The sequence below is a fragment of the Lepisma saccharinum genome, chromosome 5, assembly GCF_977018435.1.
Source record: "Lepisma saccharinum chromosome 5, izLepSacc3.1, whole genome shotgun sequence".
NCBI lineage: Eukaryota > Metazoa > Arthropoda > Insecta > Zygentoma > Lepismatidae > Lepisma > Lepisma saccharinum.
In genome coordinates this window covers 13,553,903-13,575,758 of record NC_139233.1, presented here as the reverse complement: position 1 = coordinate 13,575,758, position 21,856 = coordinate 13,553,903, and the positions used below count along the sequence as shown (strand labels likewise).

Sequence of the window (21,856 nt, the reverse complement as noted above, 5' to 3'; positions counted from 1 at the left end):
CTAGGGTCAGTGGATTGATTAGCCGGTCTGAGGCCAGAGGCTGTATGCAATCAAATATCGATGAGATCACATTACGTCTGTATGGCTAGAGGCAGATGACTGAGGTTTAGTGGGGAGTACAATAAACGTTTTTTCCGTCCATCAGAGGCAACTTTACATAAAAACATGGAGCTAAAGACTACGTAAAGATCACTGTTGAAATCATAGTTTCATTTTTCTTCCAAAGGGAGTGTACAAATTGTGTTATGAAATAATATTAACACCTCTGCTTTCCTCTGTCGTGTATTTCGAAGATAAACGATTTTTTTTTTAATATAGCTGTTCGCATCTTTCCAGTCTACTGCTTTAATTTACACGTGTAGAGTTTGTGCTGAGAGTCTGGTTGAAGCTGCAAAAAAGGGCTGTAGGGGGAGAAGGGGGGAGAGAGAGAGAATGTAGTCCAAATGCACAACAACAAAAGAACCGCACCCCGTCTCAAACAAAGCTAGTCCAATATTTACAGCGGTAAATTTTCGTTTAGGACTCGAAACGGAAGGAAATGCGTACTTAGAGACTACTCATATATTTGAATCATTTCTGTTCTCGCCGCTTCGTTCCTTTTCTTCTCCCGGTCTTCCAGCTTCTGCGTTTTGTGAATCCCTCCCCTCTCTCTCATTCTCACACATACAGATCCGCGAGCACAGCACTGAAGCAGTAAAACTCTATCTTTGGAAATCGCGGTTTAATAAAGTTCCTCCTCTCCTCGCTCCGAAACTTGAAGCTTCTTTCTTTTCCATATATTCGTCTTTTAATAATGTCCTAATAAAACTGGAGTTTGCCAGGAAAGTGGAGAAGTTTCATGTTAAACCGCAACTTTTTGGTCGTAATTGTGGGCAACTCGTTGGAAGCGGTCCCATATTCTTATCCGGCAACCCGAGCCGACGTTTTGGTTCAGCTACACGCACTGGCTTATTTTTCATTGTGTTTTAAATGTCGTATTCATGACTCTTGCAACACATTTTATTGCTGTGTTATTTGGTTGTTAGTTTATTTATATTGCTAACTGAAAATTTCCATGATGTCTTGACCTTAAAGTGAAAGACGTTTTTTTCTAATACAGACCGCAAATAAGCATTACACTTGGCGTTGCATAATGCAGAATATTTAAATCAAGACGATTTAGGTGGGCAGGCCATGTGGCACGTTCCAAGTGGAAATTGCTGGGAGAATGCTTGGTGAAATTTTCGGAAAGGTGTGGGGATGTACAGTATGCGCCACAATATACAGTACTGAAATGAAAAGATGAACAAAAGTATAAGACATGATACAATATAGTGACTGGTCTATATGCAACCCAAATAACAATCGTGCCTTTTGGGTTGCGTGACTGTCAGGAAACCTAAGGGTAGGTTAGGTTAGGGCATGTGGAGTGGACGATTGTCATTTGGGTTGCATATAGACCAGTCACCTTTTTCAAACTCGGTCCACTTTCACGACCGCTTCCGTATGAGCGGAAATAATGCTCAACTATGAATACTTTTTCCTCCGTCGAGAGACCCATTTCCAACAACAACTGCACAACACAACTTCCTTTTCACTACTGCGAACACGTGCAGCTGGAGCTATGCCCCGTCGACAAACGCAACCACGTGTTCGAGATGCGTGAGTTTCAGTACTGTATATTTTGGCGCATATTGTACGTAGCATAAAATCAAACAAATTAAAAAATACGATAAAAAATATGTACTGTTACATGAATGAGGATAAAATATACAATATAGTTGGCGGAATGTTGGGGGAAAACAAGGCTATTTATTTGCCATCGAGCTAGGTCAGAGCTGACACTATGATGCTAGCTGCTCGCTCTTCTGTGCGTGCTTTGAACACAGGCATTGCTTATCGAGCAATAGATTTATGTTTGTTTTACAAGTATTTTCGATAGGCGAGACAAACACAGGGTTTCTATCAGTCAAGAAAGTTATGAAAGCCAAGAAAAAGTAAAGAAATCAAGAAGTAGGTAAAGAAAGTAAAAAGTCAAGAAATTATACTTGTGGTCAAAACTTTTTGCTATCACAATGACTCATTGGTTGATTTAGTTAAATTTATCTCACTTTTCTGCCCTTTGGCTAATCGCGAAGATGAGGATGGATAGTGATAGATAAGATGGATGAAGGGACATTCACAAACATATAGGGACAACAATACTAGCACAACATAAGATTATACCGGCTGAGAGTCCAGACGCCACAGCCTCGCTAGTCTGCAAAATGCAGTTCAAGATGCATTAACAGATAAAGCAAGTCTAGTTCTCTTAGTAAATACGGCTTTAGTTTTAATCTTAACTGACCTTTTGGTATGGTTTATCATTAAATAAGCATTAATTTTCTTAATTGCTAATTTCTAAATTTACCTAAGTAGGATCCGAATAAATAAGGGTTAAGAAAAACGAAAAAAAGCTCAAGAAATGTGATTAAAAAGTCGAAAATATTGGATTTGTTATTTGGCAGAGACACTGACATACTGTAGTTCAAGGATTAAGTTCATTCAACGTTCTTGCATCCTAATAGGTCGTTCTTGCTTACGAATAGATACGTAATTGGTGTTTCGAAAAGCGCTATGTAGACAAAACAAAACCGAGAACCTCATTCTTGGAGGTTCCTATGGTTCTAATACGACGAATATCTGTACTATTTATTTTGCCGTTCGGTGTACAAGACTATAAACGAAACAACATAGATGGCGTTTTCGACGTCAGAACACACAGAACTTACAAAGATGCGGAATAGCGCGAGTGTGGGACTTAAAGCATCCTGTTACAAGATAGAAAATATCCAGGTACGTTAGAAAAGTCTCGCTCCGTACCTCGAGGGAGACGCGTTGTGTTTATTTGGGATGTTACCCAAAACTGCACGCAGCAACTTTTTCAACTTTGCAAAACGTTACGTGTGGGTAGGAATTAATAAATGCTCGTTTGAAGGCAAAAGGCTCTGGGCTCGAGGCTATTCCGCGAGATTGCGACAATTAGTCTCGAGTTGCAGCCAAGTTGCCATGGAGGAGAGAGGGAGATCCACTTCTCGTCCGGCGAGAGAGTCAAGGGCTGCTGCTGATTAAGAGGAGAGCTTCCTCTCCCAGCCGGTACCTATTCTGTCACTCTGTTCCCGGTTGCCACGTTTAAATTGAAGCAGTGGTGTAGTGTTGCTAACCGATGCTCACAAGTTTAAGGGAGACATCGTTTTGCAATTAGCCACAATCGAGGTAATTGGCGAAAGTGGATCGAGTTGGTCTCTGTATGAAAGATTCTCTTGGAGGTGGACGAAAGTTGTCTCTCTTAGGTTACTGAAATTAGAAGGTAATTGTTCTAGTTCTTTTTCGAGTCCACTTTATGCACAGGAAGGCTAATCGAGACTGGACCTGCAGTTTCAAGAGGGATCTCAAGTACCCGGACCCCTTGATTACAACTCGATGATGTTACCACTACGCCATCCAGGAGGCACGATTGTTGTTCTAGTAGAACTTAGTGTACTGTTGCTAGTCCAGTACTAGGCCGTCCACTTACACTGATTTCTCTTCTGTCGTATAATTTTGTTTCCGTAACTTTTTTTTAACTGCGTTTGCTGTTTCGTAAATGCTACTTTTCTCAACTTGTGATTGTGTATTGTTTCCACATTACTTCAGAAAGACTAATGTTCCCGAATAGTCTAATAATATGTAATCAATTGATTTTGCGCACACTCCGCCAAAGGAGGAATCCAGGACGAAACCTCTACAATCTGGAACTATTATAGTATTTCTACGACTTGGATATGTGCTTAAAATTATGTTTATTTATTATCCATTAAATTCCCGTTTCCTTCATGTTCTTAGTTTGTATAGAGAAACATGTACGTATGTAGTTGAAATGTACCAAATTCCAATATAATTCCGATATCTGTTATCCCAGTCAGTACGTGTGTGTATTGGTAATAGTCAAAACATCCAGTTATAAACAATCTCTCTTTCTCTCTCTCTCTCTCTCTCTCTCTCTCTCTCTCTCTCTCTCTCTCTCTCTCTCTCTCTCTCTGTGTGTGTGTGTGTATCTCGCTTATCAATGCGCCCTCCACCATACAAGACGTTTTGCAAACTTTAAGTCCACTTTATACAAAGACAGGTTAACAGAGACCAGATCTGAATCTGCAGTTTAAAATTAGAACCGGAATTGAAATGATCGCAATTTTCCGTATTTATTCGTGTAAATGCAAAATACCGTATCTCCTTTAACGAACACAGTTTCTTGTAAGTTTTATATAGACACGAAAAGGGCAGGTAAATTGGGACCTTTCTCCCTGTAGTTTTTTCAGTACTTGAAGCATCCATCCTTCCCCCCTCCCCCATGCGAGCAAATAGGGCTGTTCCGGGGAACACCCCATCCTTTCCCGTGCGTATTGAATAAACATGCGCCGGTCTGCACGGAGGGCTCTGTTTTGGCGATTCTAATGAGGCTCCTATTTAGCAAAGTTAAGCTGTTTCGCCGAGTCATGGGGTCCGCTCGAGCGTGCGGTTGCGTAGACCGGAACAAGGCGGTTTCCTACAACGCAACCGCTGGAGCTCGTAAACAGCATACGTAAAAGTTCCACCGTGCAGGTACCCGAGGGAAAAAGATGCACTCGCCCAGAAGTACATTTCAAATGCTCTCTTAACTCTGGACAAGATGGCGATAAAGGGGCATATACCATTTTGCCAGACAAAAACACTTGGGGTATGTTTTTATTCATTTGAAGAGAATCTTCATACTGTACCTCCATTAATACACAATGATATTAATTGCCCTAATACATTATTCACGGTCTGGGGAGGGTGTGCACTAGAGTACTGTATGGGACCACCACGCTCAAGCGTTTTCGATGCAATATCCCTGGCAGTTTCAGCCCACAATCATCTGTTACATTTGCATGTATCTCTGTATTGGTAAGATAGACAAGACTACATTTTAACTTGAGATATTGACTATGTTTACTTAAGTTTCAATTTCATTGCGCTTTTCACCTCACAATCCATATTTGAGGGTTCACTGCCACAGACAAATTACGGTTATACGTGTTCTAAAGGTCTTCGAACGTATACCGCTCGTTTTGCCTATTCGAGCATTATTCGCTCGAGCAAAGTTGCTGTCGATTCTGTACACTATCTAGCGTCGCACATGGGAACTATTTGGCGCTCGAGCGAAATACTCTCTCTGCAGCACTTTTAGTGTGCACTGTGACCTCAATCGGTTATCAATAATAAAATTATTACAACACAATATCAGTGTTGGATGTTTGTCAAAAGCTGATTTTATTTTCTAATCGACATGGTTCATTGATTGCTTTGGTTTATTTTACTTCGACTTTCTACCATTTTCGCTGATCGCGAAGATGAAGATGAGTGATGATGAAAATGATTGAAGCACTGCCCAGGTCGGGAATCGAACCCGACACCCTTGGCGTCGTAGCGCGCTGTGCTAACCACCTTCGCCACACAGAAAAGCTTCAGCTTTTTAAATGCGAGGACATGTTGTTAGAAATTCATAGATCCAAACCATTCGTCGTAGAGACGAAGTTTTTTCTTATCTTGCATGGATGTATGGATTCACTCAATCAGTTTTCAGGAACCCTTGTGACTCTCACATTAAGCCGAAGTGAATGGAAATATTCCAAGTGTATCTCTCCTATGTACCTACAATCAGAGTAAATATGTTTGAAAATTGTCCCATAGTTCATCATAAAAATAATTTAAATGTATTATGCACTGCAAAATTGTTTTGTTGCCAGGGGCCTCAGGATTTTTTGGTAAAAATGTGAATCATATTATAATTGTCTCCTTTTGGGAACAGGCTACCGCAATTTTCCTTGCCACAAAAAGGGATTCTGTGAGAAAAAATAAAGTCACACCTGTTTACGGTACATAGTCTTTGTTTTACGAGTTGTGTGTGCATGTGTGTGTGTAGTGATTTATCCACACACCCCTAGCACCCTCCCCCAAAACACCCCATAGAATTGTTCCCAAAAGCCCAATCTATAATATTTGGGACTCTAAATTTACACTTGCGAACATACACCACCCCAGAACGTAAATTGTGGATATATCACTGGGCAGTGGGTGTACAGCATTGTACACCCAACGGCGAAAGAAAAAGTAGGCGAATTGTCCACCACCATTTTAATTCGGTCTGTATTACACATTGTGATGACAATGAATTGAAATAATGACGTCAATAAGCAGATACCAATGCCTGCTTCGAACCAACATAGTTTCAACAACACGGGATGTAGAATTAAAAAGTAATTAAAATAGTGGTGGACAATTTTCCTACCATTATCTTTGCCGTTGACTGTGCATTTGAAAAGCGCGCTCGAAAATGTTCGTCCCTAGAGCCAGGAGAGGCTACCGTAGAATACGAATGATCAAACTTTCATTAAAACGCCTAGAATACTGCAACCCACCTTTCGGCACTGTTGGTTTGGTTGCATAACTCATAGGAACTTTTCGCATTTTTAATCGTTCCGCATGATTCTTCAGAAGTCTTGACTTTTTTTGTGACAAATTCTACAGATAAGAACGATTAGTACACAACCGGTGCTTATTTCCAGCTTCAACTTGTCAATATTAACGAACAAACAGGGCCGGCACTTTGCTAATTGTGGCCCTTCCTTCACTGAGAAGCCGAACTTGGAACTCGGAATGATGAACAAGCAACCGTCGGAAGGACCTAGGGGCTCTCGCACCAGTTGCTATGACGTCACGGATCGTCTGCCTGCTTCATGACCAAGGGCTAGTACTTCTCTGCAGAGAGTGGCTAATTAAAGGGAGCTCGTTAGAAGGCACAGAGTTCCCTAAAACAGAGAAAACAGGTAGCTGGAAGATCGCCCGAGGGAGAAGAGGATGGAGGGGGAACAAAGGAGGTCGAGTGACACGGGTTAAAGGTGAGATGGCGTCGTGTAGCGACGTACAAAGGGTACGGCGTCGTTCCACGGGGATTGGCTCAAATAATCGGAATAAAAACACGATATTAGATAACTGGTTCAAACTGGATACACCCACGGAGTGGTAGTGTGAAAGGTGACCCTCGCCCTTTTCAGGGATTTTTCGTTAATTCGTACGATCCTGAAACTTTTTTCATTGTGCTACGGTTTGGATCGAGCTGTTGAGGGAAATAACTTCTTGTTCTTATCGTCCGTTGACACCCACGCGTTTGGCTTCCGTGGTTTATCGGGTAGCGTAACGCGCTGTCGAATCCATTTTTTTAAGCAACTTATGTCTTCGTGGAGTAGAGGTTAGCACAGCGCGCTACGACGCCAAGGGTCCCGGGTTCGAATCCCAGCCTGTTTGTTCTTTGTGATCGTTCCTTCATCAGTTTCATCATATTTCATCTTCATCGTCGCTATTAGCCGAAAGGGGCAGAACAGCAAGGCTACATAACAAAAATTGAAACCAAATCAAATCAAACTTGTCTCTCGGTGTTCAAGTACGCCGATGGTTCGGCTCTCCTGAAGGTCTCGGATTCGAGTCTCAACGTCATGATCCCTTCATCAACTGACACGGGGAGCAGGTATGGCAAGATAAAAACAATTTACCCTTTAAGGGCTTGAAAAGCTGCTTGCTCTGTAACAACTCGTGCAACAACAACTGCCACGCACCAGTTCTTGGCCGGTGCTGTACCATGTCAACCTTCCAGGTAATCAGTATGTTAGTTTCCGGGATCGAACCCCGTCCTGGGTATGGATGTGTGTATAGACTTCGTGTGAGCTTTCATAACTAATTCTTATTTTCGCGATTAGCCAAATGTGTCAGAAAGGCTACGCTGAATAACAAAAATCAATCCTGTTCTGCATAAATGTGTCGTCGTCATGTGATTTTCGAAACTAGGAGGGTGGGGTGACACGTTTTATTTTGTTTTTGTAGTCTGTCCTATATTTTGCATATTTTCAAGCATTTCTTTCTTTTAGAGATGCTGAACCAAAGGGGGGTATAACACCCACCACCCCTCCCTGGGCACTCCACTGTGTACATCTTATGCAAGACGGTACCCCATGCTTTTATCATGCACTGTAACAATTTCATTCCTTTAGGAAGCTATATTATCTTATTTTTCCTACGATAGTTCCCAATAATCTCACCCCAAAGAGACAGAATGACGGATGCTGTGTATTTTAGCCATTTTTTGTGGAGACTTGAGTTCTGGGAACATCAAGTGACATTTTAAAGAGGTTTTTCCTCCTGCTTTTTATGCAAAGCAGCAGGCGATAAAAAAGCATCCTGTAAATATATGCTGTAGTTTATTCACAGCGAGGGTCAAACAGCTTGTTTTTCACCTAACCTTTTTTTGTTGTTGCTTGTAATTCAAATGCGGTCTGCTAACCGCACGTGTGTTGGCTTTTATATCGTTTTGTTTACTTTCGCATCTCGTATTTCACCGTCTTGTTTCAGCAGATGGCGAGAGAGAATTGTGTTTCGCATTTCTTTTGTTTTTTTTTGTTTTACTGTTTACCTCGCTTGAAACGAGTGAGGCACTTAAATATCCATTAGGCAAAAGGAAAAGTGATGTGCTGCTGCGTAACCCTCCCCCGTCACCCACTTGCGCAGAAAAAAAGTAAAAAAGGGAGATCAAAATATATATGCATTTTTTTTCCTTCTTCTGAAAACGAGTTGGAGATTCGGTTTTGTTTGTGCCCGGTGCTGGTTGCCAGGCTAAGTGAGCGCGTGCTTTGTACTGGCCAGAGAAAAGAGTTCCCAAATGGTCGTTAATGACCATTGTTAATTGCAACTGCTTTGTGTTTTTACTTTTGGCGTAGCAGGAGCATGTTTTTTCCGGAACGGCGCCAGGAGCAATGCACAAGGACATTGAATGGAATTCATATTGTTGTACCAGGCATTGTGACTCGTTTTGTAGAGTCCTAGAGTTTTGGATTCAGCACTTCTAGTCACAGGATCTGAAGCGTGTGTTCTTCCATTCCATCTACATGTTACGCACCTTCGCACACGTTATGTTCTTTGACTTGGCGGTTGCCATGTCAACAACAGCGAGGGCACGTTTTTGGCTTATTGACACACACGGTGTAATTCTGGTTCCTGTCAGGATATATGTGGAAAATAATAAATTCACTGCTGTGTAACTAACCACAACTAAACTTTTGTAAATTCGACAATAATTAAACAACATCTCTCCTTTTTCTTTTCAAAAGAGCATTTTCAATCTGTACAGCATCGGTTCCCAAATTTTCTGCATCATGCAGCACGTTCAGGAACGAAATTAGTCACGAACCACTACCGTCGACCTAGTGTTCATTTTCTTTACTGTTTTTACGTAACTGTAACAAAGGCACGATTTATATTAAGAATTCTAAGTAGCTTAAATTCCCATTGAAAGTTTTATGTGTTGTTTTCTCAAAATATTTGGACCTAAAAGGGATAAGGCGCTGTGGCAGCGTCGTTGCCTAGTAATGAAGGGGTCCCGGGTTCGATACCCGGTGGAGGCACATAATGGTTCGAATCCCACTTTAAGCTGTAGGTCCAGTCCAAATTAGCCTATATGTGCATAAAGTGGACTTACAACACCAATTCGTAAATTCAATCAAATAAAAGGGATAATGAGACAGATGAGTGGAGAAGTTTACATAATTTGGAACTACATCATTTGTATTCATGTCCAGATATTATTAGAATTATTACATCAAGAATATGTAAATGGACAGGGCACGAATGGGAGAGGAAAGAAGAGTTTACAGGATTCTTGTTGGGAAACCTGATGGTAAGAGACCTGTAAGACTACCAAGACGAAGATGGAGGGATAACATTGAGATTGGCGTAAAAGCAATTGGTAAGGATGGAAAAGATTGGATTAATGTTGCCCACGATAGGGACAGATGGAAGGCTTGTGCTGCTGCAGCCATAAACCTTTGGTTTTATGAATGCTAGAGAGTTAGTTACTTTTCTCAAAGCATCATTTCTGCACGTACGTAAGTAGGAATTGTAGCTTTCCAGGTGACGTGATACGAACAAGTGTTCTCTGGTTGCCAGCCAGGTTGAGTCGGCCGTATCGTCCAACGTATCGAGTACATTGCTCTCATCATGACATTGTTGAGTTACGTCGACATTTGGCATCTGCCCAATTTATATTTCGCGCCAAAGGATATATTGCAGTGGGAACATCATCTATCTTAATCTGTCCCTTCACATATTACAAACGTTTCTACCTTTAGCCATCTTGTTACTTGCTTTGATACAAGTTTCTGAATTCTACCGACGTCGTTATATTGTACTCAGCCCTTTTGAAGACCTTCTGGTAGTATGTAGTACCGCCGCTTACGAGGAATGGCGCGCAATTCAAATTAGACGTTCTACTTTTCTAACACCCTGCACTTTCAAATCAGAAGATTCTTTTAGAACATCACGTCTCCCCTTATGGCTGGCTGCGTAGTTAATTTCTTCGCTCTGCTACACTGGGAAAGTTTCTTTTTTTTTTTCCTCTTCCTCGTGTGGCTCTCTCCCCCTGTGGTGGCTGTTGTCTTCTTGTGGGTTCTGTCCTCCCTGATATCCTTGTTATTGAAGTCGTCCGTGTCCTGGGGAATTGGGGAGGGGGTCGCGGTAATTGCCGGAAGTTGTTGCGTCCTCAATTGGAAGAACGTCCGTGGATGATCCCCCAGAGGGCCAAATGCTCCCATTAGCTCAGAGATAGAAACAGTGTTGCAAACTGCAGAGTGGCCGTATGGCCCTCTCTCCGCACAGAGAACGGAAGGTTGATACTGTCGATGTCTACCCGACTTAGAATCAAACCTGAAATTGTGGATGTACACTCACTGGCAATACTCGCTTCCCTCCAAGGCGTTATTTGTGTTGCCTAACTCTACGGTGATGAGTGGATTCTAATAGCAAATTTTCAATGGCAACTTCTACCACCGCGTAAAATTAGGCAACACACATAACGCTTTGCAGGGAAGCGAGTATATCAGGATATAGGTGTCCCATTTCTATTGCTGGGGACTGTACTTTTGTAAGCTGTCTATCAGTTCCTGTCCGTTTCGAATCCTACATACCTCTCTACCGAAATATAAGGGGTGTCTCAGAAATATTTTCGTTTTTGAATCCGCCCTCTCTGGGGCAATTCGCACATTACGGAGAAATGAGATAGATCGCAAACGCTTGGCAACATTGTTAATATTTAGTTGCCATGGAACGCTTCACGGGGCAGCAACGTGCTTCTTGTGTTCGTGCGTTTTATAAAAATAATGATTCTTATGTTGTTGTGCGTCGTTTGTACCGGCATCATTATAACCTGGCAGGAATGAGAGACGTCCCAAGCTAAAATGTAATTAAATATTGGGTGAGAAAGTTTGAAAACACTGAAAGCAGTATGACGAGTAAACCGCCGGGACGTCCAAGGTCATCAACATCGAACAGAAACGTTGACTGTGTGCGCCAGTCTGTTAGTGAGGATCCTCGCCAATCTAACTTCTGAGCGCCACTCTTCAAGAATAATTGAATGCGAAAACATGAAAGGTCACCATTTATCCAATACTCTTTTCCACACATAAAAATTTAATGTTTAAGCTTTCTTTTGGTAATAAATTTATATTTATACAAAAAAATTCTTTCAATAGTTTTAAAACCGAAAATATTTCTGACACACCCTTTACATTGCTATTAAGTAATGGTATAACTGATATATTATATAATATTCTACAAGCACCAATTTCACTGTATGCTATGTAGTCTGTAAGTACGATTATTTTCCTATCGTTTATTCTCCTAACTACACCTCTTACTATGTGCCAATCTGAAGACTCTTCATTTAACTAGCCCAAGTTATGAGCATTTTTTTTTTTTGAATTTTTGAATTTAAAATTTTGGGTGCGTCAGCACTAAGGCTATTTTGCACCCGCCACATTATACGGGGTCCAGTCCCTTATCGTTACACATAACAACTCGAACGTTGCATAACTAAAAGCATAAAATATTAAAATCTTCTGACTTTCGTTAAAAGCTGAGGCTGTAATGGAGCACTCAGCAAAAATAAGGACAAAACACAGGACAACACAAACAACAAAATTATACTGGCCAAGAAGCCAGTCGCCAGAGCCTCGTTAGTATGCAGTCCAGGGTGTACTACGTGGAAGTGAGGTTGACTATTGGGTGAACTACGTGGAAGCAGCACCCCTTAACCCCCGAAGTTATGAGAGCCGCGGTGGTCTAGTCAATAGCGTGTCTGACTGCCACGCGGGAGAACCGCTTTCGATTCCCGGGATGAGGGAACTAAGGTCGGAATATCCCTGCATAAAGCGGCTCTGGGTTTCACTCAGCCTCAAATGAATGGGTTCCTTGGGGCAACCATGGAGATGAAGGCAATCGGAGCGTGATCACATCACCTCCAAAAATTGGCCGAGATCGAGAATGTGTGGGGTCTACCTCCCCCCTCATCATCCCCCTATATGTCTTTACCTATGCAGATATAGTGTGAATCGTTATAGTGTGTTTGGCATCTGTTAAAATACCTCCAGGTTGCTTGCCGTTGATTGGTTGACGTATATGGGTAATAGGTAAACAAAGCCTAGCATTCATGAAGAACAGAAAACCAAGTGATCTGACGAAGAAGCTAAAGATAGCATGTAGAGTCTGATTATTTTCGTAACATCTATAGCAACGGCCTATAACGTGAGAAAGAAGATTGGCCAATGGTGCTGAGAAGAGACGACGTCATCGTCTCGCTTGTTGATTTGTTGCTTCGGGAGTTATGACTCGCTACCAAGCTGCAAATTCAGAACAAACGAAAACGTTACGGAAACTATCTCAGTCTACTTTGTGCAATGCGAACCATTATTTGCGTAACGCAGCCCGCCTTTAAATTATAGTCATTCTGTTTCCGCACGTGAGTAGTGTGAGGGATAGCTCGCTTGACTTTCATAAGCATCCAGGGTACTTGTTACGCAGTGGCTGTAATAACATTTGCGTTATATGAACTCCTTTGCTTTGTGATTCTCAAAATGAAGTGTTTCTTTTCTCCAGCCAGCGGATGGTTTGTTGATAGCATCTGTCAACCCTTTTCCATCCTGGGATTTGGAAAAGTACAGTACATAGATCACCTGTAAAACCCCCAAGAGCGATGGATTCCTTCAAGCTCCGTTCCATCACATAGATGGCATTTAAACCAAGATCTTATTATACTGCCAGCCGAACTTCGTGGCAGAGGTGTTAGCACAGGGCGGTACTGGGTTAAAATTCCGGCCTGAGCATGGGTGTTTAAGTGTCCCTTCATCACTTATTTTCATCGTTGCGATTAGCCAAAAAAGGCAGAAAAGCGACTTAAAGATACCAAATCAATCATTATACTGGTAATATACCTAAGTTTTGTAACACTGCCCCATCCTTGTTGGCAGTCACCTTCGTCTCGTACGAAATGGCAATTGCAAGTGCTCGTTCTGCGAAATAGTTGGCCATACTTATGTAGTTGTTTGTTAGTAAAGATTAAGCTTTCTAGTCGTTTTAGTAAAAGTTGTTCCAAATAAAATTAATGACATGTAGTGAAAAGATACTAGTTCTTACCGAAGATTATTTAATCTAAACCACCAAAACAAAATTTCCACTTAAAGTTATCCAAATTAAGCGTTAGCGCCATAGAAAACGATATATACTGTTTTTAGTTCTTGCCCACGAGTTATCTGTATTAGTTTTAATGAACTATGAGTTACAGGACATGTTTAGGTGAAGAATTTTGCTTTTGTTGATCTACTATTGCCAGTGGTCGCGATTACAGGGAGGTTTTTGACACTTTTCCCCTCCCCACAATATAGTCTTTTAAAAGGTAAGCCTTGTCTACCAAGAAAGAGTAAACTGTTCTTGTCCCCCCCTACCCCCCAGTTTTAGCTCCCAGTCGCCGCCACTGACTACTGAAATTGCATAGATATAGTAATTGCTAGGACTAGGATTTTTATGACCTAAAATCACCAAAATATGTAAAAATAAAATATACTCTTATGACCCAAAATGTTACAAAATATGCACTATAATTGAAAAATATGCTCTTATAACTGAACTGTTTCAAATATCAATATCTAAATGCTGAGATATTTTCACATACCTACTATTTATAGTTCACTTTATGGGCCTTTAGATGCAATGCGCAATCAATACTTTTTCATTCTTATTTGAAAATTTAGAGAAAGATTTTGCTACAGTCCAAAAGAAAGAAAAAACTCTCGAGTAAACATGAGAGTAAGAACGAATCCACTTCGAAAATGACTGTATATTTCTTGAAAATGCAAGAACATGCTGAATATGACCGAAAATTCATCAAAATATGATATAAAAAGAGACTGAAAGATAGGTTGAAACAACATAGGGATGATGTACGACTTAAGAGAGAGAGAAATGCGATATTTAAACACACGAGAGAAACAGGACATGACATAGAGTGGGATGAGGCTAAGCAGATAGGAAGGGAGAAGAGTATGCTAGTGAGAAAATGGAAGGAAGACAAGGAAATAGAGAAGAAAGATGAAGAAGACACAATGAACTGGAATGGGAGACTGAAGTTAAACAAAGAATGGAAGAAGGTGTTAGAAAGAGTGGACAAGAGAGAAAGAGGAGAGGAGAAGGAAGAAAATGAAGGAAAAAGAGCGTGAGATATAAAGCCCAACCACATTCTATATGGAAGTAAATATGTTTAGCCTTTTAGGTGAAAGTACAGTTGACAAGTGAAAGCCACCTGCTAGAAAGTTCCAGAACAACTTTCTAATAGTCTCGAGGGAGTAATGTTTTGTGTATCTTGTTACTTTTGTACTTGATACAGACTCTGAAGAAGACCTTGCTAGAAGGTTGAAACGTTACGTTTAGTTTATGTTTTTAATAAAATAAATTACTGCCTTGGTCAGCATATTTATTTTTTCATAATCATGGAAACAAGGCTTAATAGTGTTATGATATATCACGCAAAAATGGCCAAATATGCCAAAATATGCCCTTAGAAAGCGCCTTAACTTAATCAGTTTCTTCATAATATGATTTTCCATATGTTTAGGGAAGCCATCACCCTTACAAAAAGTATGCTAAGTCATGACAATGCTAGCCCTAGTAATTGCCATCCAGTTTCAAATTTTCATCAGTATCCCAAAACCTCAGTAACAGTTTGAGATGTTTCGGGTCGAAATTTTGAAATTTCACTGAACATAACCATCGAGAGAGAAGCTGCTTCACGACTCAGACAACACTTCCGTTAAGTTGATTGCGTCAGTTTGCAACACTGTTATTAGCATCAGCTGTGCGGAAAGTTGAGACAGTTGGCCCGGCATCAAGACACCGGGTGCACCCTCTGGACGGAATTGATCGGGATGTGGTTCTTTCTCGGCTGCCAGTCGATGCAATACCGAGGGCCTGCGTGGGCAAGGAAAACCATTTCTGGAGGAAATCTTAGCCGCAAAACTTCCAGCAACATGCCGCAATAAGGCGCCCCTCGCCCTCTGGAGGCGTGTACAGCACTTATTGCCTTCTGGTTGGGCAGCGGCAGCTGTTTAAGCTTTATATGAAGGAATTTAATTAATTAGCACGATAAGAGCCACTGTTTGGTTTTTGGGAGGGAACATATCCTTCGAACTTTGGTTCAAGCCTGTTGTAGTTGTTGCAGATAAGACTGAAAGGGAGTGTAGTTGCTTTCACTCTCAGTGAGAATGGTATACAGTTGAACGTGGTTCTGCTGCATACGTACCCCTACCAAATTCTCATACGAAACAGTGAAGAACTAGACCTGTACCCAGGATGTATTTGTAAGGGAGTAACATCCATCCGAGGGCACTCTTGTACACTATGGAGGATGCAGTTAACACCCACGCACACCACATATACTCGTATGTTGATTCAGTTTGTTCAAGCAAAATCTTAATGCTGAGTTGTTGTTTTAAGTCCACTTTATGTACAGGCCGGGACTGGACCTACAGTAGAATCCGAACCAATATGGGCCTCCATACGGTATCGAACCCGGGACCCCTTGAATACGAGGCGACGATTACCACTACAGCACCGGGGAGACCACAGAAGCTTTATGAGACAGGTGAAAGTGATAGTTTGTAATTAGTTGATGCCTCTGGTAATATTTGAGTACAAATAAACATCACGTCGTGGCTCTGTAACAATCCAATCAATAGATACTCCAAATCAGTTGATTCCTCCTTGTAGTTTCCAAAGCAGCCGTTTACCTGGAAGATTTCTTTGAATTGACATTTCTTTTTGACTATGCGGAGAAGAATTGTATGCCAGACAAGAAACGTTCACTGGCTATTGTATGAGAGTCTTGCATGCCGAAAGAAAAATACAATTTTCCAGCAGTGAGATGATCCATTCTCTAAAACCTTTATCGGATTTAGCAGTGATTCGTGCTATATATGATCTATTCTCGAGAAAAGCTTTATTGAATAAACCAGCGACTCCTGCTGTACATGATCCATTCTCCAGCAACCCTTATTGAATACCAGCGACTCCTGCTGTACATGATCCATTCTCGAGCAACCTTTATGGAATAAACCAGAGACTCCTGCTGTACATGATCCATTCTCGAGCAACCTTTATGGAATAAACCAGCGACTCCTGCTGTACATGATCCATTCTCGAGCAACCTTTATGGAATATACCAGCGACTCCTGCTGTACATGATCCATTCTCGAGCAACCTTTATGGAATAAACCAGAGACTCCTGCTGTACATGATCCATTCTCGAGCAACCTTTATGGAATATACCAGCGACTCCTGCTGTACATGTTCCATTCTCGAGCAACCTTTATGGAATAAACCAGAGACTCCTGCTGTACATGATCCATTCTCGAGCAACCTTTATGGAATAAACCAGCGACTCCTGCTGTACATGATCCATTCTCCAGCAACCTTTATTGAATAAACCAGCGACTCCTGCTGTACATGATCCATTCTCGAGCAACCTTTATGGAATAAACCAGCGACTCCTGCTGTACATGATCCATTCTCCAGCAACCTTTATGGAATAAACCAGCGACTCCTGCTGTACATGATCCATTCTCCAGGAACCTTTATGGAATAAACCAGCGACTCCTGCTGTACATGATCCATTCTCGAGCAACCTTTATGGAATAAACCAGCGACTCCTGCTGTACATGATCCATTCTCCAGCAACCTTTATGGAATAAACTAGCGACTCCTGCTGTACATGATCCATTCTCGAGCAACCTTTATGGAATAAACCAGCGACTCCTGCTGTACGTGATCCATTCTCGAGCAGCCTTTATGGAATAAACCAGCGACTCCTGCTGTACATGATCCATTCTCGAGCAACCTTTATGGAATAAACCAGCGACTCCTGCTGTACGTGATCCATTCTCGAGCAGCCTTTATGGAATAAACCAGCGACTCCTGCTGTACATGATCCATTCTAGAGCAACTTTTATGGAATAAACCAGCGACTCCTGCTGTACGTGATCCATTCTCGAGCAGCCTTTATGGAATAAACCAGCGACTCCTGCTGTACATGATCCATTCTCGAGCAACCTTTATGGAATAAACCAGAGACTCCTGCTGTACATGATCCATTCTCGAGCAACCTTTATGGAATAAACCAGAGACTCCTGCTGTACATGATCCATTCTCCAGCAACCTTTATGGAATATACCAGCGACTCCTGCTGTACATGATCCATTCTCGAGCAACCTTTATGGAATAAACCAGCGACTCCTGCTGTAGATGATCCATTCTCGAGCAACCTTTATCGAATAAACCAGCGACTCCTGCTGTACATGACTCATTCTCGAGCAAATTTTATCGAATAAACCAGCGACTCCTGCCGTCACAACACCCGTCTCTTTGCTTCCGTCACCGATCCACAGCTGACAAAATTGGGAACAAATTGCAATCAGCGGACAAACAAGTGACGAACGCCGAAAGACAGGAATCTTCCGGGAGGGGGAATGTTTCCACCTACAAGTTCGGGGGTGTGGGGGAGGAGGAAAACAGGCAAGAGCGATCCTGCGAAATGGTTTGTGATCGATTGTCGTCCCTGGGCTCCGGATGCTGTCAGCCAGTCATCCGCTGACACAGAACTTCGGATGTTACGTCACATTGTTATTAATGGTCCCCCAGAGGGCGGAATGACAGTAAAGTTGCTGAGGTTGAGGTTTCGGATATTGACTCGGGGTCTTCTTCCCAAAGAACACAAGAGTTCGTCCACTCTTCTGCTCCGGATGAAGTTCATGACCGGGGGAAGGTGATTGGTTTGCTGCGAGGATACGCCAACTTGATTAGGGAGCCAACCGCCTGCCTGCGAGCCTTTGCGAAGCGATTCCGTTAGGCGTTCTTCTACGTAAATTGCCTCACGGTTCAGGAAGTCATTAAAGAGAGAACAAAAACTTATGGATCATGAATTCTTGTTATCCTGAATGTCATGCAACACAGTTTACTTGCGTGTAATCGCCTACTAGATAATAAGGATATTGAAAAGTGCATTTGGAATTCCACTTTCCTCTTCTTTTTAATATATTTTCGCACGGAACTTCTGGACAATAATGAAGTTGTTCTATATTTAATTCGGCTATGATTATATTAGGATTTCTGGTACGTGTAAACCTAAAGCAAGCTTTAAAAAAATGGTAAATTTAAATAGAATATGTATACATCCTAAATCAATGGGCCTGATTTGGCCAGAGAAACTAAAAAAATGTTGTTCGTTTGTTATTTCTTTAACGTCTACTTGAAATTATATTTAGTAATCCAAGACAAATATTTTTCAGTTTGTTGACGTCTCTGTGTAGCGTTGATAATGTGTGCTGACATTAAAACATTTATTAATCACAGAATCTCTCACGATCGTCAAACTTGTACCTTCTGGTTGAAAAGACTACGATACGTATAGGATTGCTTGTCATGAATGCCAAATATATTCCTAAACCGTGCGTATGAACTAAAACGTTCCATTATGATGAGAGTACTATGTGGGTTAACAATTTGAGATTAAATCTGATAAGAGTGAAAGTAAAGGAAGGTGAAATCCCCCCTTCGCGTTGCACCTTGCGTTGGGAGCACACAAAGGATGTGGAGGTTATATTTTTTTTCGGAAGTGATGTGATCAGAACCACGCTCCTGCCACCTTTACACCCTAGAAGGTTGTTAGACGTTTGGTGTAACCTCAGAGCCCCTTTATACAGGAACAAGTCAAAAAATCCTCACATTAGATGGGTTCGAATAGGACCCATGTGTCCCTCGCGGCAGTCGAACGCACCATCGACTGGCCCACCTCTTCTACCAAAATTCTGGGTGTTTCTGTCTTGATTTAAAATCACATGTAAATATATTGAATAAAAATTTACATTACTAGTTTAATTTTTAATATTTTTTTCTGGAGAGTGATTCATATTACTTGATAAAACAGTAATTAAAATTTAGATTTATATTCATATGTGTGAACATTTACAAGTCTAATTTGTAATTTTACTGATATCCCCTGGCATGAGTTCAAAGTGACTTCTCTATTCAAAGTTTTAGACATGTTGAATAGTTAGAAAGTTAACAGTACTGAGGGATTAATGTTTTGTCTGTCTGTTTACTCTTAGTATCAGGTTTGAACCGTCATGTGGCTTAGTGTAATAGATACCGTGTATTTGTAACGCCAGGTTAAAAGTGACTTTGATCAAGGAAGCTGTAGTGTACAACGTTAATTAACTACAGAAGATATCAAACGTTTACTGAGGAATTATGCCCAGAGAGAACTAATCCATGTTTCAGAGAAATATTTCCAACTTGCCCTTCGGGCTACTCGAATTATATTACAGCAGAATAGAACTAATGTACAGTAAATTCTCGATAATACGAATACCAGAAGCTCGGAAAAAGTTTACGCGCTGCTGTCGCTGGTAGATTTCATTTTGAACCTGAGAAATACAATTTTAGGGCTTCTTTTACAACTTCCAAATACGTTTCTTTGTTGTTTATCCTTGTTTCTCTGATGCACGAGGGAGAGTAAAATGAAAGTGAGCCTGTCACCACCAAATAATGGAGAGTTGCCTCACCAACTGACTAGCTTGTTGATTCAATGTGACCTCCTCTCGCTGCTTCAACTCACCAAAAATATGAAAATCACGAGGTGTAAGGTCCGGGTTGTAGAGAGAGTGCAACAGTTAACTTCCGCAGCGTTTCTGCAGCCGTATGTGGTGGCGCATTGTCGTGCAGCAACACCATGCTGTTCCTCTACTGAAACGTACATTGCAGTGCAGCCCAATGTTCAAAATGCAATTCATAGTGCAAACCAACTCGCTCCAGTTGTCGGTAACTATTGGCCTGACAACGCGACAAGGTTATTGCACTAAATCAGGGAAAGGCTGGGCTCATTTTCACATGACTCACCTTGGAAATGCTGAGATTCAGAGTTTTCAACGCGTCTTCTTCCCATTACAAGGTTTACAAGCCCAAGATAGTTGCATATTAGAACTGTTTGATCATGCAATTGAAAGTAATTGGGTTTTTCCATGAATTCTGTAGTATTTTCCTTGTACAAAATTTCTTTCCATGATTAAATTATTGATCGGTCACATGAACAACACTTTTACCAACAGAGACGTAAAACTAGATTTTTGTTTGCTTATAGAATATAGTAGTGACACAGATGGAACTTCCTTTTTGAGGAACAGCATGGCTGATTCTTGTGCTGTGTCTGTGACATTTGTTTCTTGTTGGTAACAAAGTTTTTCGTCGGTCTGATTCAATTGTATTGTGGAAAAAATGTGCATTCTTTCGCTTTCTGCTCTTAGCGTCATTGTATGTATGTGAGCATTTATTGTCTTGTTAGTATCAATACTATTTTTGTGAACATGCCTCTTAATTCTTCTGCTGTGACTTATTGGATGTTTCTTTCTTGTCTTTTCAGGCGAAAAACCGTACAAGTGCTCGTGGGAAGGCTGTGAATGGCGCTTCGCCAGATCGGATGAGTTGACCCGCCATTATCGAAAACATACCGGTGCCAAACCCTTCAAGTGCCGTCATTGCGACAGATGCTTCTCAAGGTCAGACCACCTGGCGTTGCATATGAAGCGCCACGTGTGACGGGGACAAAACGCTGTTTCCACGTTCACTGCCAAAGCTGAAAGAAAACTATTGGGGCCAGTTTGTTCAATAGTCTTAAACATTTTCGTCCTCTTATTGAGACACCCTCTTCCGTACGTATGTTGCGTTCATCCCATTCATCAACTTTTTCCTTTTTTGTGTGCGTTGAAGAGAGTGCGTGTATACATGTGTGAGCGTGCGTGTGACATTGTCTCATCATTCTTAGCGTAGGTGTTAGCGTGCGTTCAGGAGGTAAAAGACTACACAAGTCAAAAAATACGTACAAAAAATCCATGTGATTGTCTTGCTTATTGCATCTACATCGAAAGTAAGATGTGCTTTACCCCTTTCTTAAATTGCTTCTGTAGTTGTCAAGTTGATTGTCTTTATTTTTGTGATGATAAAAAAAAGACACTGTGGATGTCATCTTGAAGATATGAATGTTGTCGGCTGTTTAATTTTTTGTAAATTTCTCCCCGGGTATAATTGTTAGTATGCCTGTGGTTTGGTCGTATGCTGCAGTTGTATAAAGACGTGAGCGTAAGTGACGACAAATATTGGACTGCCCTCGTATAAATTGTTCAGGAGTGGTGACGTAAGGTTTCTCCTGCGTGGCTGAGGATGGCAGATCTTGTGTGGAAAGTATGACAGAAACATAAAAGAGACTGCAAAACTGTGTCAACAATAAGGGGCATCTTGTAAATGTTTAGTAGCGCCAGTAGAAGTTTGACTTTTTTTCTCAAGAACAAATGTATGGGGAAAAAATTGCATGATATAATATCTTCGTCCGTGAGAGATTTGTAATGCAGTGAAAAGAGTACAA

At 41.3% G+C, this 21,856-nt stretch overlaps 1 protein-coding gene across 1 annotated transcript in view; it reads left to right on the top strand.

Moving 5' to 3' along the window:
- LOC145987665 (Krueppel-like factor 6) overlaps positions 1 to 21,621 on the top strand; it is a 757,584-nt gene extending 735,963 nt beyond the window's left edge. Inside the window, exon 3 of the mRNA XM_083122189.1 lies at positions 20,858 to 21,621. Coding sequence (XP_082978315.1) covers positions 20,858 to 21,033 — 176 coding nt within the window. The 3' untranslated portion in view covers positions 21,034 to 21,621. The remainder of the gene's footprint in view (positions 1 to 20,857) is intronic.
- Positions 21,622 to 21,856: the final 235 nt, after the last annotated feature.